General features: G+C 51.8%; 4 protein-coding genes across 8 annotated transcripts; 3 read left to right on the top strand and 1 right to left on the bottom strand.

The window, feature by feature from the left end:
* The first annotated feature begins 860 nt into the window (after positions 1 to 860).
* On the top strand, positions 861 to 7,308 carry LOC107323332 (ATP-dependent RNA helicase DDX19B). 2 transcript variants are annotated; one of them, XM_015882301.1, is made up of 12 exons: positions 861 to 993; positions 1,086 to 1,134; positions 1,213 to 1,266; positions 1,724 to 1,859; positions 2,767 to 2,859; positions 3,051 to 3,153; positions 3,391 to 3,505; positions 3,628 to 3,805; positions 3,994 to 4,231; positions 4,538 to 4,700; positions 5,114 to 5,305; positions 5,457 to 7,308. In XM_015882301.1, the coding sequence occupies exons 1-12, from the start codon at positions 937 to 939 to the stop codon at positions 5,516 to 5,518; spliced, it is 1,440 nt and encodes a 479-aa protein (XP_015737787.1). In that variant the 5' UTR covers positions 861 to 936; the 3' UTR covers positions 5,519 to 7,308. The 2 variants fall into 2 exon arrangements, with proteins under 2 accessions (XP_015737787.1, XP_015737786.1); XM_015882300.1 differs by having other exon boundaries at positions 3,048 to 3,153.
* A 352-nt stretch (positions 7,309 to 7,660) lies between these two features.
* Positions 7,661 to 13,538, bottom strand: UBXN10 (UBX domain protein 10). 2 transcript variants are annotated; one of them, XM_032448672.1, is made up of 2 exons: positions 13,433 to 13,538; positions 7,661 to 9,665 (listed from the first exon to the last, which is right to left on the bottom strand). In XM_032448672.1, exon 2 carries the CDS (start codon positions 9,648 to 9,650, stop codon positions 8,787 to 8,789), a length of 864 nt encoding a protein of 287 aa, XP_032304563.1. In that variant the 5' UTR covers positions 9,651 to 9,665; positions 13,433 to 13,538; the 3' UTR covers positions 7,661 to 8,786. The 2 variants fall into 2 exon arrangements, with proteins under 2 accessions (XP_032304563.1, XP_015737798.1); XM_015882312.2 differs by lacking the exon at positions 13,433 to 13,538 and adding an exon at positions 10,691 to 10,793.
* LOC107323343 (phospholipase A2, membrane associated-like) lies at positions 11,602 to 12,728 on the top strand. Its single transcript, XM_015882320.2, has 4 exons — positions 11,602 to 11,709; positions 11,873 to 12,017; positions 12,120 to 12,226; positions 12,331 to 12,728. Exons 1-4 carry the CDS (start codon positions 11,673 to 11,675, stop codon positions 12,474 to 12,476), a joined length of 435 nt encoding a protein of 144 aa, XP_015737806.1. The 5' UTR covers positions 11,602 to 11,672; the 3' UTR covers positions 12,477 to 12,728.
* Positions 13,170 to 14,498, top strand: LOC107323345 (basic phospholipase A2 Cdr-13-like). 3 transcript variants are annotated; one of them, XM_015882322.2, is made up of 5 exons: positions 13,170 to 13,393; positions 13,503 to 13,555; positions 13,813 to 13,957; positions 14,059 to 14,165; positions 14,245 to 14,498. In XM_015882322.2, the coding sequence occupies exons 2-5, from the start codon at positions 13,516 to 13,518 to the stop codon at positions 14,367 to 14,369; spliced, it is 417 nt and encodes a 138-aa protein (XP_015737808.1). In that variant the 5' UTR covers positions 13,170 to 13,393; positions 13,503 to 13,515; the 3' UTR covers positions 14,370 to 14,498. The 3 variants fall into 3 exon arrangements, with proteins under 3 accessions (XP_015737808.1, XP_032304565.1, XP_032304564.1); XM_032448674.1 differs by lacking the exon at positions 13,170 to 13,393 and having other exon boundaries at positions 13,439 to 13,555; positions 14,092 to 14,165; XM_032448673.1 differs by lacking the exon at positions 13,170 to 13,393 and having other exon boundaries at positions 13,439 to 13,555.
* Positions 14,499 to 15,140: the final 642 nt, after the last annotated feature.

Genomic DNA, 15,140 nt, shown 5'->3' with positions numbered 1-15,140 from the left:
TGGGGCAGTGCTATGGGGCAGTGCTATGGGGCAGTGCTATGGGGGCGCGTAGTTGAGGGGCAGTGATATGGGGCGTGTATAAGGGGGGTATGGGGGGCAGTGTTATGGGGGCAATGTATGGGGGCGTGATATGGGGGCAGTGTATGTGTATTGAGAGGGCAGTGTATGGGGCGGTGTATGGGAGGGCAGTGTATGGGGGGCAATGTATGGGGGCAGTGTATGGTGGGCAGTGTATGGGGGCAGGTATGGGGGCAAGTGTCAGGGCGGGCAGTGTATGGGCGGCAATGTATGGGGAGGTCCAGTGTATGGGGGCAGTGTATGGGGGGGCAGTGTATGGGGGGCAGTGTATGGGGGGCAATGTATGGGGGCAGTGTATGGGGGCAGTGTATGGGGGGCAGTGTATGCAGGGGCAGTGTTATGGGGGGCGGTGTATGTGGGGGGCAGTGTATGGGGGGCAGTGTATGGGGGCAGATGTATGGTGGGGACGGCATGTGGTATGAGGGGCAGTGTATGGGGCAGTGCTACTGGGGGGCAGTGTATGGGGGGGCAATATATGGGGCAGTGTATGGGACAATGGTATGGGGAGGCAATGTATGGGGGCAGTGTATGTGCGGGCGGTGTATTGTGGCGCAGGTTATGGGGCAGGTTATGGGGCAGGTTATGGGGGCAGTGTATATGGCGGCAGTGTTGGCGGGAGCAATGTTCATGCGGGAGGGCAATGTATGGGGGCACTGTATGGGGGGCAGTGTATGGGGGGCGGTGTATGGGGGGCGGTGTATGGGGGCACTGTATGGGGGGGCATTGCTTGACCCTAAACCCACCATCTCGGCGGAACCTCGCTCCCCCGGAACCATAGTGCCGGTGTCACCGCCTCCACCCGGATGCGGAGCGCTGCCCGGCGCCATTGCGGTGCTGGCGGCGCGGCCCGGCCCGGCCATGGCCACCGACTCGTGGGCCCTGGCCGTGGACGAGCAGGAGGCGGCGGCGGAGTCGGTGAGGCCTTTCCCCATCCCTATACACACACACCCCCTTCCTCCATCCCTGCCCTGCCCCGCAGCCGGGCTCACCGTGTGCCCTTGTTGCAGCTGAGCTCTCTGCAGCTGAAGGAGGAGAAGGCCAAGCCCGACGCCAATGGTGAGCGATGGGGTGGGGGGAGGGCTGGGCTCTTATTTGCCGTTTTCAGGCCTAAAATTCGCCTTTTTTTCCCCATAGGAGCCGTGCTGAAGGCGGACGACAACGTGGAGAGGACGGAGGATGAGGAGAAAGGTGGGTGAGCACACATCCTTCGGGATGTGGATCTATAGGGGAAGCCCGACGTGTAACCCTATTGGATTCCATTCTGATCCCATTCACCATCATTATATGGGCACTGGAACCCACCCAAGTGCTGTTTCCTTGTGCTTTGCTTTCATCAGTGGGTTGTTGCTCTTCCCAACCTTAATGGTGGTATGGAAAACCCTAAAAGCTTCCATGTCAGCAGACAGTTCAGCCCTGCTTCCCATAGTAACTTAAATCAGTTCAGCCCCAAAGTCTCTATTCAGCCTTAAAACTCCACCAGCTTCACTTTGTGCAGCTCAGTGTGAAGTGTAGACCTTTGGGATGTCCTGCTATTCAGGAAGTCTGGGCTGTCTGTGGGGGAATTTGGGTCTTTCCTTCCTTGGGTAGTGCAGCATCACATCAGAAGTGATGCCTTGTGATGTTTTATCCACCTCCCTTTTGGCAGAGGACCGAGCTGCCCAGTCCCTGCTGAACAAACTGATCCGCAGCAACCTGGTGGACACCACCAACCAGGTGGAGGTGCTGCAGAGGGACCCCAACTCACCGCTCTACTCTGTCAAGTCCTTCGAGGAGCTGCACCTGTAAGTGCCAAACGGGGCTGTGTGTGATGGACTCGTGTGCCAAGAGGTGGCCGTGTGGGGTTGTTGTTGATTATAGGGGTGATCTCATATCTCTCAGCTTTGCTGCTTTGTTGGAAGGGAAAACAGACCTGGTGTGACTTCACACCGGTGTTGTTTTGCTTCTTTAACCTCAGTGGCTGGATGTATCCCAAAAAGCAGAGCTCCTATAGAGTCTATCGGACTAATTCTTGTCTTTCAGAAGGCAAAACAGTCCGGGGGAGTCAGGGATGAGGCGGCCAGGCCAACTGAGCCCTGTGTTGTGGCTTGGTGCAGCCTTAGCAACTGTGTCAGAGCTGGGGTTGGTGCGTCCTTGAGCAGTGCAAGGTTACCTCTCAAAGGGCTTTTGTTCCAGCCGCCCTCTGAAAGTGATACCATCTTTTCAAGCAGCCTGTTGTGCTGAGCAGTGGGAAGCGGTGGACAGAACAAGTGCAACCTGCTTTGAATGGAGCATTGCTTACAGCTTGGAGGCCGTCAGCTCACTGCCATCATGACCTGAGTTTCAGGTTGGATTAGTGGACAAGATTAGTGGCCTCTATTCCAGGATGGCCAGGAAAGCTGCTTTAGAACATGCAAGAAGCACAGCAGCAGCTTCTGGAGCTGTGATATAAGGTTTTCTGTGCTGAAAAGCAGGAATGCAGTAAATTGAGAGTTGCTTTTTGGTAAAGTTTCTGTTCCAAAGAGTGCTGTGCTGCTGCTTGCAGCCTCCTGCCACTGATGGTGGTTATGCAGCAGTGCAATCCCTGCAGGGATGCAGACATTGCTGCTTGAGGTCTGGCTGCAAGGTTTTTCTTGCCCATGGAGATGGTGTAGCTGTTTGCCTCTAAGATATTCCAAGGCAAAGCTTAAGAGAGAACCCCTCTGTTTTCAGGAAACCACAGCTCCTGCAAGGAGTCTATGCCATGGGCTTCAACAGACCATCTAAGATACAGGAGAACGCCCTGCCCATGATGCTTGCTGAACCGTATGTACACGTGCTTTTTTCTTCCTCCCAGTGTAGGAAAGGGCTGAAAGATAATTGCTGGGATGGGAGGACAGCGTTGGGGCAGTAGGGGAAGGACGGAGCAGTGACCCATCTCAGAGCTGTGGGAATGGCATTGTGGGGTGTTTTCCTGAGCTCATGCTGATGTTGAACCCCGCTCTGTGTCACAGCAGCCCGCAGAACCTGATCGCACAGTCTCAGTCTGGTACTGGCAAGACAGCCGCCTTCGTCCTCGCCATGCTCAGCCGTGTGGAACCTGGGAACAAGTACCCACAGGTGGGTATTGGCTCCCATGTACCCACAGGTGGGTTGTAGCACAGCTGAGCCCTTCTATGGGGGTTTGCAGTGGTGCAGTAACCCCTACTGAAGGGCTTTGGGCTTCTGTTGAGGCTTTTTAAATCCAATCTCCTTGTGTGAGATAGTTGAGCAGCATTACTGAGGCCTGAATTCTTTCCTTAAATATCTCCTGTTGGTGTTGGTTATGTCACGCTCATTGTTCCTCTGTCCCCTCAGTGCCTGTGCCTTTCCCCAACATACGAGCTGGCACTTCAGACAGGAAAGGTGATCGAACAGATGGGGAAGTTTTACCCAGAGCTGAAGCTTGCATATGCTGTCCGAGGCAATAAATGTGAGTAAGCTGAAAGACCACCAACAGACTGCAAACGAAAAGGATTTTCCTTGGGTGAAATGCAGCACTGCTATGAGTTACACTGATCTCAGAGCTTGATGTGTGGCTTTCTGTCTCAACAGTGGAGAGAGGTCAGAAGATCTCAGAGCAGATTGTCATTGGCACACCTGGCACTGTGCTGGACTGGTGCTCCAAACTGAAGTTCATCGATCCCAAGAAAATCAAAGTGTTCGTCTTGGATGAGGCAGATGTGATGATAGCAACCCAGGGCCATCAGGATCAGAGCATCCGCATTCAGAGGTAAGTATTGCAGGTGTAACATAGGGGCAGCAGGGATACATTCTTCCCTGGATACTTCCACAACAAAGCAATGAGATTATAACAATACCTATAGCACTAATCTGGCTCTGAGGTTGTAGTGTCCATCCCAGCAAGGAGATTCCAGGGTGCTGTGTGGGAATGCTGCCCACTTTGCTCTTCTCTTGCAGAATGCTCCCCAGGGACTGCCAGATGCTTCTGTTCTCAGCCACTTTTGAAGATTCTGTGTGGAAATTTGCTCAAAAAGTTGTTCCTGACCCAAACATTATCAAACTGAAGAGAGAGGAGGAGACACTGGACACTATTAAGCAGTATTACGTGCTGTGCAATAGCAGAGATGAGAAGTTCCGTGCTCTCTGTAATATCTATGGCGCTATCACCATTGCCCAGGCCATGGTCTTCTGCCACGTGAGTCCTTCTGGGGATAGTTACTCCCAGCAACCTTGTTGGCCATGTTCAGAATGGAACCCAAGGAAGGGATGGGGAAGATATCAGACAGTGTCAGAGTTCAGGAAACCAAATGGAAGCAGTTTAATTCAACACTATGTAGGGCCTATATTGGGTTTCCCAGCTTCTTTCTCCTCAAATGCTGCCCCTTTCCGAGCTGAGTAGTTTTGTTTTCTTGACGATGGTTCTGAGATTTCAGTGTATGTACATCACGCAGGCCTCGCTTGTCAAGTTCCTTGCAAAGACAGGCTCTGCTTTGTGTTTCAGACCCGGAAGACGGCGGGCTGGCTGGCAGCAGAGCTCTCGAAGGAAGGCCACCAGGTGGCACTGCTCAGCGGGGAAATGATGGTGGAACAGAGAGCTGCAGTGATCGAGCGCTTCCGCGAGGGCAAGGAAAAGGTGCTGGTGACCACCAATGTCTGTGCCAGAGGTAAGGAGAGGCAGAGCTGGGCCAGGAGCTCTTCATTAGCATTTCTGGCAGAAAGCATTTCTATCCTCGAGTTCCACTCTGGACAATTGAGGGTCCTAAAGTGACTCTGAGCAGTTTTCATTAGCCCATGCTCTGGGCTAATAGCTGGATGGCTTGTTTGTCAAAGTACCCCAGAAGTATCTTGTGAAGAAGGTCCCTTTCCAGCTGCACTCATGGGTTCTGTGGGCTGGTTGTTGCTTCTTCTTGTATTACTTCAGACTTTGAGACTGGCTTCATTCAGTCTGGGGGTGACCACACAGCAGCTGTGAGCATCTGTTGGAGACTGACCAAAACACACAACGGGTCAGGCCACAGGAGGCTGTTCCTGCTACAGAATGGTTTAAATCACAGCATCCGATGCTTTCTTTTATCAGGGATCGATGTGGAGCAGGTCTCTGTTGTTATCAATTTTGACCTTCCTGTGGATAAGGATGGAAATCCAGATAACGAGACCTACCTGCACCGCATCGGGCGCACGGGTCGCTTTGGCAAGCGAGGGCTGGCGATCAACATGGTGGACAGCAAGCACAGCATGAATATCCTCAACAGGATCCAGGAACACTTCAGTACGTAGCTTTTGTCCCCTAGAATTAGATGTGGTTTCTATAGATGTGAGCAGATCTGACTGATGGCTGTTTGTTGCACTCCTCAGGAGGAAGCAGCTTTCCCTTTGCTGCTCCCTGACGTGGTGGCTGACTCGTTTCTTGTCTTTCGCAGGCAAAAAGATCAACAAATTGGATACCGACGACTTGGATGAAATTGAGAAGATAACTAACTGAAGGACAGCTGCTGGAACCGCTGCGTAACCTGCTGTGGAAGCTCTCCCACTCCAATTGGATCAGCGTTCAGATTGGCACGCCTCTCAGCTCGTCCCGAAGAGGACTCCTAAGATACGAGTACACAAAAATTACCTCATCTTACAAATTGCAGTTGGACTTTTCAGATGTGCAACTAAAAGGGGGGGGAGGAAGAGGAAATGTTTACAGAAGCTTTTAACATTTCTTAGTCTAGCCTTAAAATGGGGGAGATCTTTTGAATGCTAAGAAGTCAAATTGCCGTGAGTGGGCAACATGTAATTACTGAAAACTAATCTGTGGGGGGGGAGGGAAGGGGGGACAAAAAGCTTTATTGCTTTTAATTGAAGCAAAGTTCAGCATAAACACGATCTGTTCAAAGACAAAAAGAAGATAGAAAGGAAACCAAGGCAGCTGGTTTTTGGCTAAAAACTCAACTTGTACAGAATAGGATGTCACTCTCTTTGATGCTCCCCTGAGTTCTTAAGACTCATTTCTGGCTTAATGATGGATTTGCCCAGCTTCTCATTAGGTAAATTGTCCCAAGGGGGGGGTCTCCAGTAAATCAGAGTCTCTAACACAGGTGCCGTGTTGCTTTTGCTGGGCAGTGCTTTCTTTTTACTTAGTCCTTGATCTGTTAGAACAGCCGCTGTGCAGTGGTGACAGTGCTGGAGTCAGCGCTCAAGAAGTTCACCTGAAGCATTTAACCTTGCCAAACTACTTGAGGGGGGAGGGAGGGATGGTGTGGAGGGAACTGTATTAATTAGTTTTCTGAATAAATTTGCCTCTGTCAAATGCTAGCATCCATTGGAGTGGGGGTCAGCCACCTTCAGGCAGGCAGTGCTGGTTCTGAGATGCTGCTGCGTGAATCATGTATACAGAACTGCTGGATTTCACTGACCAATCATAGAAGTATTTACCTGGCTTTCAAAATGGATAACAAAAAGAAATCCTAACAGCGTGTATTGACCAAAAGAAAAACAACAACCCCCTTTTAGAAACACTGTACCTGTGATGGGATGCTTCAGGATCAGAGGGTTCCATTGTGCCCGCGGTGCAGCTCAGCCATGCCTTTGCCTCAAGGCAACCCACGCCAGGGAAGGGGACGAGCAGCAACTTCTGTGGCTTTGGGTTGGGTTGGGAGCACTGCAGCACACAGGGAAACCTGCAGGTTGCACCCCCAGCCTGGTTTGCAGGAGGGTGGAGGTTCTTGAGCTCCAGCTTTAGTGGCACACAGCTCTTGGGGGACGCACATGAGCAGCCACCGGGCTGCCACTCGGTGCAGGAATCACTTCCAAACAGATACATGCACATTGTCAATTTAAAACTAGGAATTTACTCTGCGATTCTGGCCCGTCGTATTCTGTTCAAAGACAGGAACGTGGATCCTTTTACCAAGTAAAATAAACCAAACCAAACCAGAGGCTCGTTTAAAAATGTACCTAAAATTTTAGGAAACCTGTGCACCCTTTTATCGATTTGTATAAAGGATTTAGTGGGGGAAAAAAAAAAAAGAAAAAAAGAAAAAAAAAAATCTGTTAAAACTCTTTTTGTATTCTGGGGTGTATCTATTTTTATTCTGTTGGAAACCTATTTAAAGTGGCAGGTGAGTGAGTGCTTGCGTGCGGAGTGGAAGACTTGTTGCAATCACCTCCTTTCGTGGTACAGCTGAACGACCTCGTGACAGCAGTGAGTTGAATTGTCATGGAAGCTGCTGCTGGGCCTGTGTGCTGTTTCTAATGTACTTTTAATTGGAATAAAGAACACATACCGACCGATGGCTCCGCTTTGTTTCTTAATGCCTTGTTGGTGAAGAGCTGTAGGTAAGGAGGTGCCCATTTTCTGATCCATTTTCTATGCAGGAACATCTCAAGGTGATGTTTCACCTCCTGTTTGCAAAGGGCAGGGGGGGAGAACAGGAGCTGCAGCTTCTTCCTGCTCTGTGTTTGCATAGATGGAGACTCGATGTGCTTTTAGACGCTTCTTTGGAGTCACTGCAGTCCATGTGGGCTGGTTGGAGGGCTGAGCTGTTTGATCCAGGCCATCTCCGGAGCAATCGCCTTCAGCTGAGTGACACTGCTTGTTGAAGAGGATGCCGAACATCCAGCGAACAGAAATCATTGCCAGTTCAATTTTTAGCTGAAAAGGTTTTATTGATTATTTTTTTTACCCACCACACTGTATGAAAATACTCTTTGACAGCAGAAGTGACACCACATACACAGACCAGGCACCAGTCCCTGCGTGTTAACACTGCTGTGCTGTTCTACCAGCCACATCCGCTGTCCTGAACCATCCACGTTCTCAAAGCTGCTTTAAATATCATAACAGAGCAGCTGTGAAAGGTCTGATGAAAGCATCCCAGGTCTGCTCTCCCTGAAGACACTGGCATTGCTACAGCTGGCTACCAACAGCTGAGACCTGCAGGCCTGAACACTGACTTTGGAATGAAATTCAATGCTCTTGGTTGATACCAAGATGAGTTTTCTATTGTTATTGCTCTTGTGAGCTGCTCTGGAATTGTGCTGAGCTGAAAAGCCTGGGTTTTGCCTTGCAGTGTTATAAATGAGCTCAGCTGTGTGGCAAGCTGTCCATTTCTTTACAGCACAAACACATGAAGTTGCCCTACTCGCCATTTTTGACAAAACAACTCTGCAAGAGCCACGTTGGTTCAGTAAAACAAAACTAGGTGAGCCAATTCCTCAGTCAAAGCCAATTAACACAGAATTAAAAGCAGAAAAACCCTCCCACAGCAGCATTTGCTGGGCCTGAGGACTAACTCATTTCAACATATAAGCATTAAATAAAGCATTTTGCAACATCCCACCTTGACCGTCCAGCTCCTCTTAACTACCAGTCATCAAACAAGAGAAGAAAAACTGAGAAAATCCCATTGCTCACCAATACAACCACAATCCAGCTGAGTTTTACAGAGTAAAACAGTTCTGCTTCTGTCTTCCCAAGTGGGTGATCCCCTCTGGGAAGTGGCACCTCTTTGAAACAGAGAAGAGGCCACAGAAAGTTCCTGCTCCAAGAACAGAACCAACATCTAAGAAGGAAACTGTCAATTTCAAAAGCCAAAGTTGGTGGCACTCAAGTAACTTGTGGATTAAAGACACAGTCCACGCAGTCGGTCGATGTGGATACGCTTGAAGTAGCACTTCAATACGTGCTTTTGGTATCCACGACTCTGCTTCAAGGGAACTTAGGGAAAGATGAAGAAGATGAGGCTGCTCCAGTGCTCAGCCCACGCCTACAGGTCGGTGTCCTGCTGCTCAGCCTGCCGGATGCACAGCACAGACATGTGGGGGATCCCACACTCCTGCAGGGACCTGCTGAGGTCACGGAAGCTCCGTCTGGGTACCTCTGTGGTTTCAATGCTGCAGCATTCATATTTGGTGGCTGTTTGGTGTTCTGCTATAGCAACGACCGTCTGGAGACTGTCGGTGGGTTTGAAGTGATGTTCAAATCGTTGACCGGAGGGAGACCGAATAGCAAGCAGCAAACAAGACTCTTTCTGAAGCGGTTCTTCCAAACTGAGAGTCGATAACAAAGGGCTCTCCTGCCTCATCTTCCTTCCTGGCTTCTCAGGAGCACACGAGGTTTCTTCATTATGGACATGGCTTTCTGGTGCCCTGCAGGCAGACCTTTGCTCTCCGGAAGGAGCTGCTGTTTTTGGGGCATTCTCCTGCCCACAGCTCGCACCCATCACACCCATAGGGCTGCTCTGCTCTGCTGCACCTTCCACATCCTTACGGCCAATGGAGGGGAGCACTCTGTATTTGTTCAGGGAGGACGAGCTCCGTAATGGGACCTGCTGCAGGAGCTCAGGGATCTCCCCTGGGGATATGTGGCCAGAAGGGAACACTGCTTTCATAGCTGGTGCTCTCTGGCTGCTCTGTAAGTCACGTGGAGCTGCTGGTGATGATGGCACTGCACAAGGAGAAGTGCCAGCGGTCCCAGAGTAATTGAAGGCCGACCTTGTGCGGCCCTTGGCAGATTTTGGCCGGGTCATGTGCATGGTGATGGAGTTTGGCTGAAAGACAGAGACGGCCAAAGTGCTGGAAGGGAAGGAGCTGCAAAGTGGGACTGGGTTCAGCAGAGCTGCTGTGGCCATTGCTTCCCAACACACCTGCAGGTGGGAAAGCAGAATGAAAAGTTACAGTAAATGGCCTGAAATGGCCTTAATCTCCCTGATGATTTTGTGCTGCATGTCAGCTAATAACAAAGATCCAACGTGTCACTGTCTTGAATCCCGTGACCAGAGGCAATGGGATCCACACCAATATAGGTGCACAAATTGCTTACAAAATCTGCCCAAAACAAGCAGAAGGAATGGAACAAGCACTGCACCCTGACCCAGCCTGGGTATTCAATGCCCATCCCAGGGCTCTGCAGAGCAGCACAGCTCACACTGCTCTGAACAACTGCACTCACATGGGGGAGTGTTTGATTTCCTCCTGCCAACAAATACGCTCCAAGGCAACAAAGAGGAAACCCTAAATGCATTGCATCACTTATATACATGGTTACACACTGCACAACCAAACTGTGCAGCCATCACAGTGGGATGCATCCAAGTGAGGGTCTCCAACCCCCCCAGCACTGCATGTATTGTCAACACAGAGCAGTTTAACCTTGGGTGCCTGAGCTGCTCCACAGGGTTGGGACAGGGCTGGACCCACAGGGCAGCACCCATAGGAGCCCAAAGTGCTGCGTACCCATGGCGTGGGGCAGCAGTGGGCCCCTTTTGTGGGGTAAGCCCCAGCCCCACAGTGCACGCCAGCTCCTAGCAGAGCCTCTAGTGCCCCAGCCCCACAGCTGAGCCCGGTCCTGCCCCACATCCATCCCCCAAACCCACAGCTGAGCCCAGCCCTGCCCCACATCCAGCCCCACAGCCCCATCCAGCCCCACATCCAGCCCCCAGCCCCACAGCTGAGCCCACATCCAGCCCCACATCCAGCCCACAGCCCTACAGCTGAGCCCAATCCTGCACCACATCCAGCCCACAGCCCTACAGCTGAACCCAGTCCTAGCCCACATGCAGCCCCCAACCCCACAGCTGAACCCAATCCTGCCCCACATCCATCCCCCAGCCCCACATCTCCCTGCTGTCCCCCATTCCCCGCCCCACGGCCCGGTCCCGCCGTTTCACACCTTCCACCCCGGGGCCGCCCGGTAAACACAGCCGCGTTACCACGGCGATCACTCCACATCCGGCCACCATAGAGACGAGCGGCCGCGCTGGTTAGAGCGCCCCCTTATGGCAGTCCTCCGGGCGCCATGTTACCCAAACTTTGCTGTTTTAACCCCAAAAGTGACCAGGGCGACCATACAGCCCCATCCCATCAACCACTGGGTAGAACTGGGCGTATGAACCCCATACCCATCCATTGGGCTGAGAACCCCTTCAAGAGCCACACACAGCACACACATCCACCACCCCATCCCAGTGGCTCCATACAAGGCCCTGATATGGGGCAGGGTGGGATCAGATCAGCTCAGCTCCCTCCATCCTCACCCCATCACTGTGCACACAAAGCATCGCACTGATGGCTTTGAAGGGCACTGAGTTACCAAGGGTGGAGCAGTGCCGATGAATGGAGCCTGTTTGCTCTGGGCCTCATGGCTCCTCAGCAGCGATAGCGACCATTGTATGTTATCTCTTTGCATCACGTAGTGATTCGATAAGCCTTGTTCTAAAGGCATCTCCCATAGGGCTGCCGTGATTTCCAGCCTGCTTTGCACATGGCCTCATGTTGCAGAGCCTTTGAGAAGCCTCAGGTTCCCCCCCATGCACTTGGTTGTTCCATATTTGGGTTAGATTGCAAGGGAAAAACCAAAGAGCAACCACCAAGCTGCTAACAGCACCTACAGACTACACTGCCAAGGCTGCAGCACCATGTTTGTACTATATCCATCCACATTGGGGCACAAACCACTTGCAAGGCTTCATGGTATCATGTAAAGGGGGAGGATGGGGCACTAACAAAGGGCAGGGGGTGGATCTCTCCCCCTTTCTATCCATATAAAGCAAACCTGCCAAGCCTCAGAGCTGTAGGGAGAGGTGGGTGGGATTTTATTGCCCCCCATTTCATCACCAGCCCCAGGTGCTGCTCGCCATCTCTCCACTGTGAAGATGAGGAACCTCCTGCTCGCCCTGCTGCTGGCTTGTGGTGAGTTGGTGAGGCTGGGGGTCTCACATCCCCCTTTCCTGCATGTAAACCATACAATCTCATGAGCTTTGAGCATCTTTTGGCTGAGCTTTGCCATTTTGCTGTGTGGGGTTGGGTGATGGGCCATGCTGGTGGCACTCTGTCCCCCCATCTCTCCTTGTAGGGCTGCATTTGGCACATAGCAGTGTGTTGGAGCTGGAGAGCATGATCAGAGTGACCACAGGGAAAAGCGCCTTGCTCACCTACAGCTGGTATGGGTGCTTCTGTGGCATCGGGGGTAGAGGGACCCCAGTGGACCCCACTGATAGGTGAGTACCTGGAAAATCATGCTGCTGTGGGGCTGTGTGCTCCTCTCTGTCACCTTATATTTGGGGCTGGTGCTTCCCTCACCTCTAACACATCTCCTGCAGCTGCTGCCATGCCCATGACTGCTGCTACAGGAGGCTGAGAGAGAGCGGCTGCAGCCCCCTGATAACCCCCTACCAATTTGATGTCACCAATGGGAACATTACCTGCGGTGAGTGGCAGGGAGCAAACTGCCTGGTGTGGCAGTGAGCACATAGGGATGGTGTACCATGGCACAGCAGCACTGGGGTAAAGCACTGTATTTGTCCCCTGCAGGTAATGAGCAGAGCTGGTGCAAGAGAGAGATCTGCCTGTGTGACAAGGCTGTGGCTTCGTGCTTTGCCAGCGCCCTGCCTTCCTACAATGTGTTCTACCGCTTCTACTTCAAGCTGAGGTGCAAAGGCAGCAAGCTCCAGTGCTGAAATCCACACAGTGTCTGCTGGTTTTGAGTGCCTTATTGCTATGGGAAGGGCAGGGTGATGTGGGTGCTGAGAGGGGCTGCTCCCCCTCTCCTCCTCCTGGTGAGGTGACACACAGGGTGAGCAGGGCACAAGCTATGGCTGGAGATCCCCAGCTCTCCAAAAGCAATATCCTTTCCCCTTCCTCCTCTCTTCTCAACTGATTTTGTTTTCCAGCCAAAGGAAAAAGGAATTGAATAAAAGGTGTGAAAAATACTCTGTGGTGTTTTGCTGTTGTACCACTGTGAGATGGGTCCGTCCCCCAGCACTGAGAAATGGGGACCAGCACATGCCACCAACTAAAACTCCCTGGGGTTTGTCAATAGAACTTCCCTGCAGTGAGCTTGGGGTTGTTACTTCTCCCAACATCCCCCTCCTTGTTCCCTAAACTCACTCCCAGAGCCAACATGCAGAGCAAACCTCCTGTTCTGACAGCCAGAGGATCATCCCAATGCACTGTATCAGGAAAGCTGTTTTTTGCCAGTATTCAAGGCTTACTTGCCCCCTGCTAACCCTTTTTAGGGCTTAGATTTAAACATCCTGAATCAGGGCTGATTATTCCACAGTACAGCACCAGCAGGGCTGGTAAAGCAGAGGAAAACACCCCCAAGCTGCCAGGGCTGGGGCAAAGTGCATTGCCTCCCTCCTGCACTGGAAGTGATACAGCTTTATTGTCATCACTGCTGGTATGAATGGGGGCAGGGGGATTTCCTGCCTTCATGTAAAGGGGAAGGATAGTGCCTTCTCCTTTACAGAAAAGCCCCACTCGCAGAACTGGACAAGCTGAGCATCTCACAAAAGGTTTGTGGAAGTGAAAGCAAGCCCTATATAAATGGGGCCGTGCCAACCACACAGCAATGAGCAGCAGAGGCTTTCCCGAGGTGAGCAGGGATGGAGGAACACCTTCCTCTATTTCCTACCTTAACTATGAGCTGTGCTGCAAGCAGGGATGGATGCACAGGATGACCTGGTGTTGGGTTCCTCTTCCAGGGCAGCAGGAAAGATGAATGCTCTCCTTGCGTTGGCCGTGCTGTTTGCTTGGGGTAAGTGTCCTCAGCTGTGCTGCCAGGTTGGCTACACCTGCATCAAATAGAGACATCAGAGCTGTGGCTTTCTCAAGCTTTCACCCCCACCTCCCCAAAATGCATAACAACCACCCCCAGATAACAGCTCCCTGTGCTGGGGATGAGTTTCCCCTCCAGCACAGCAGGGATGATTTGGTGGTGAAAGACTCCATAGCAGGAGGATGACAAAAAAAGGGGAGAAAAGGGTTTTTATTATCACACTGATTTCCCCCCAGGCTCATCGTTGGCTGGTGGGAGCCTCTGGCAGCTGCACAAGGTGGTCACAAAGATGACAGGGAAAAACGCCGTGCTGTATTACTCCTCCTATGGCTGCTACTGTGGCATGGGGGGCCGAGGGCAGCCCAAAGATGCCACAGACAGGTAAGCACCCATTTAATAATCCCCCTGCCTGAATTTATCATTCGAATTCAAGGGGTGTGGGAAGCAGGGGAGAAAAGCTGAAAGCTCAGAGCCCTGCACAGATGCTGCCAGCTGCACGACATCTGCTATGACAGCCTGCAGCACTACCACTGCAACGCCAAGCAGCAGCACTATCGGTACAGCTGGCGCGGCGGCCGCCTCACCTGCAGTAAGTGGGGATGCTGAAAACTGGGCTCTTCCCTTCTCAAAATGAAATGAAATGGAATCAGAATCTGTGCTGCCCGCAGATAATGATTTGTGGTGTGCCCAGCTGTCCTGTGAGTGTGACCGCAGCCTGGGGCTGTGCCTGCAGAGGAGCACGTGGAGCTACAAGTGGCGCTACGTCCTGTACCCCAAGCGCAAGTGCAGGTGATGAACACGTACAAAGTGAAGACTCTCCAGGTTGAGTTTGGATGAGTTTTGCATCTGCAGCTGAGCCCCTGCATGGATCACATTCGTGTTGAACTTAATCAATGTGAAAATAAACTATGCATTTAAATCATCTTGGTCCTCTGTGAGCTGCAGCCCAGCACTGCCCTCCCAGTGCCTTCTATTACGTCCCAGAGTCTCCCAGCTCACACGCAGTACCTCCCTGCACTATACAGAGCAGCTCAATAACCTCAGCACCTTCAAATGCTGCCTAGAGACGCTCAGAGCACCACAATAACCTCCCAGTGTGTTCCCAGTGCCCCCTAGTGTTGTGCAGAGCCTCCTGACACACTCCTAGCAGACCCCAATCCTTGCTGGAAATCCCCAATATACTCCCAGTGCTGCATAGCACCCACTATAACCTCTCTATGCACTCTCAATGCAGCTCAGAACTGTCTTGAGCTCTCCAGTACCCTGCTAGTAATGCTTAGTGTAGCCTAAAGGTTTCCAGTGCCTTTCCACTGATCCTCAGCATTGCCCAGAGCCCTTCAATTAAATCCCAGTGCCCCCCAGTGCAGCCTACAGACACCCAGTACTCTTCTAGCACCTCATAAAATGAGACTTTGGACACTCAACATGGGGCTTTAGATCAATAAAATTGGGTTTGGGGAGCTGAAAAATAGGTTGTGGACCCTCAAGTGGGGCTCCAGGCCCTCAAAATGGGAATATGGAACAAAAAAAGAAGGGTTGAGCCCTCAAAATTATGACTTGAATC

This window comes from Coturnix japonica, chromosome 21 (genome assembly GCF_001577835.2).
Source record: "Coturnix japonica isolate 7356 chromosome 21, Coturnix japonica 2.1, whole genome shotgun sequence".
Lineage (NCBI taxonomy): Eukaryota > Metazoa > Chordata > Aves > Galliformes > Phasianidae > Coturnix > Coturnix japonica.
Note: the sequence above shows the minus strand (reverse complement) of the source record. Positions and strands in the feature narration are given on the sequence as shown.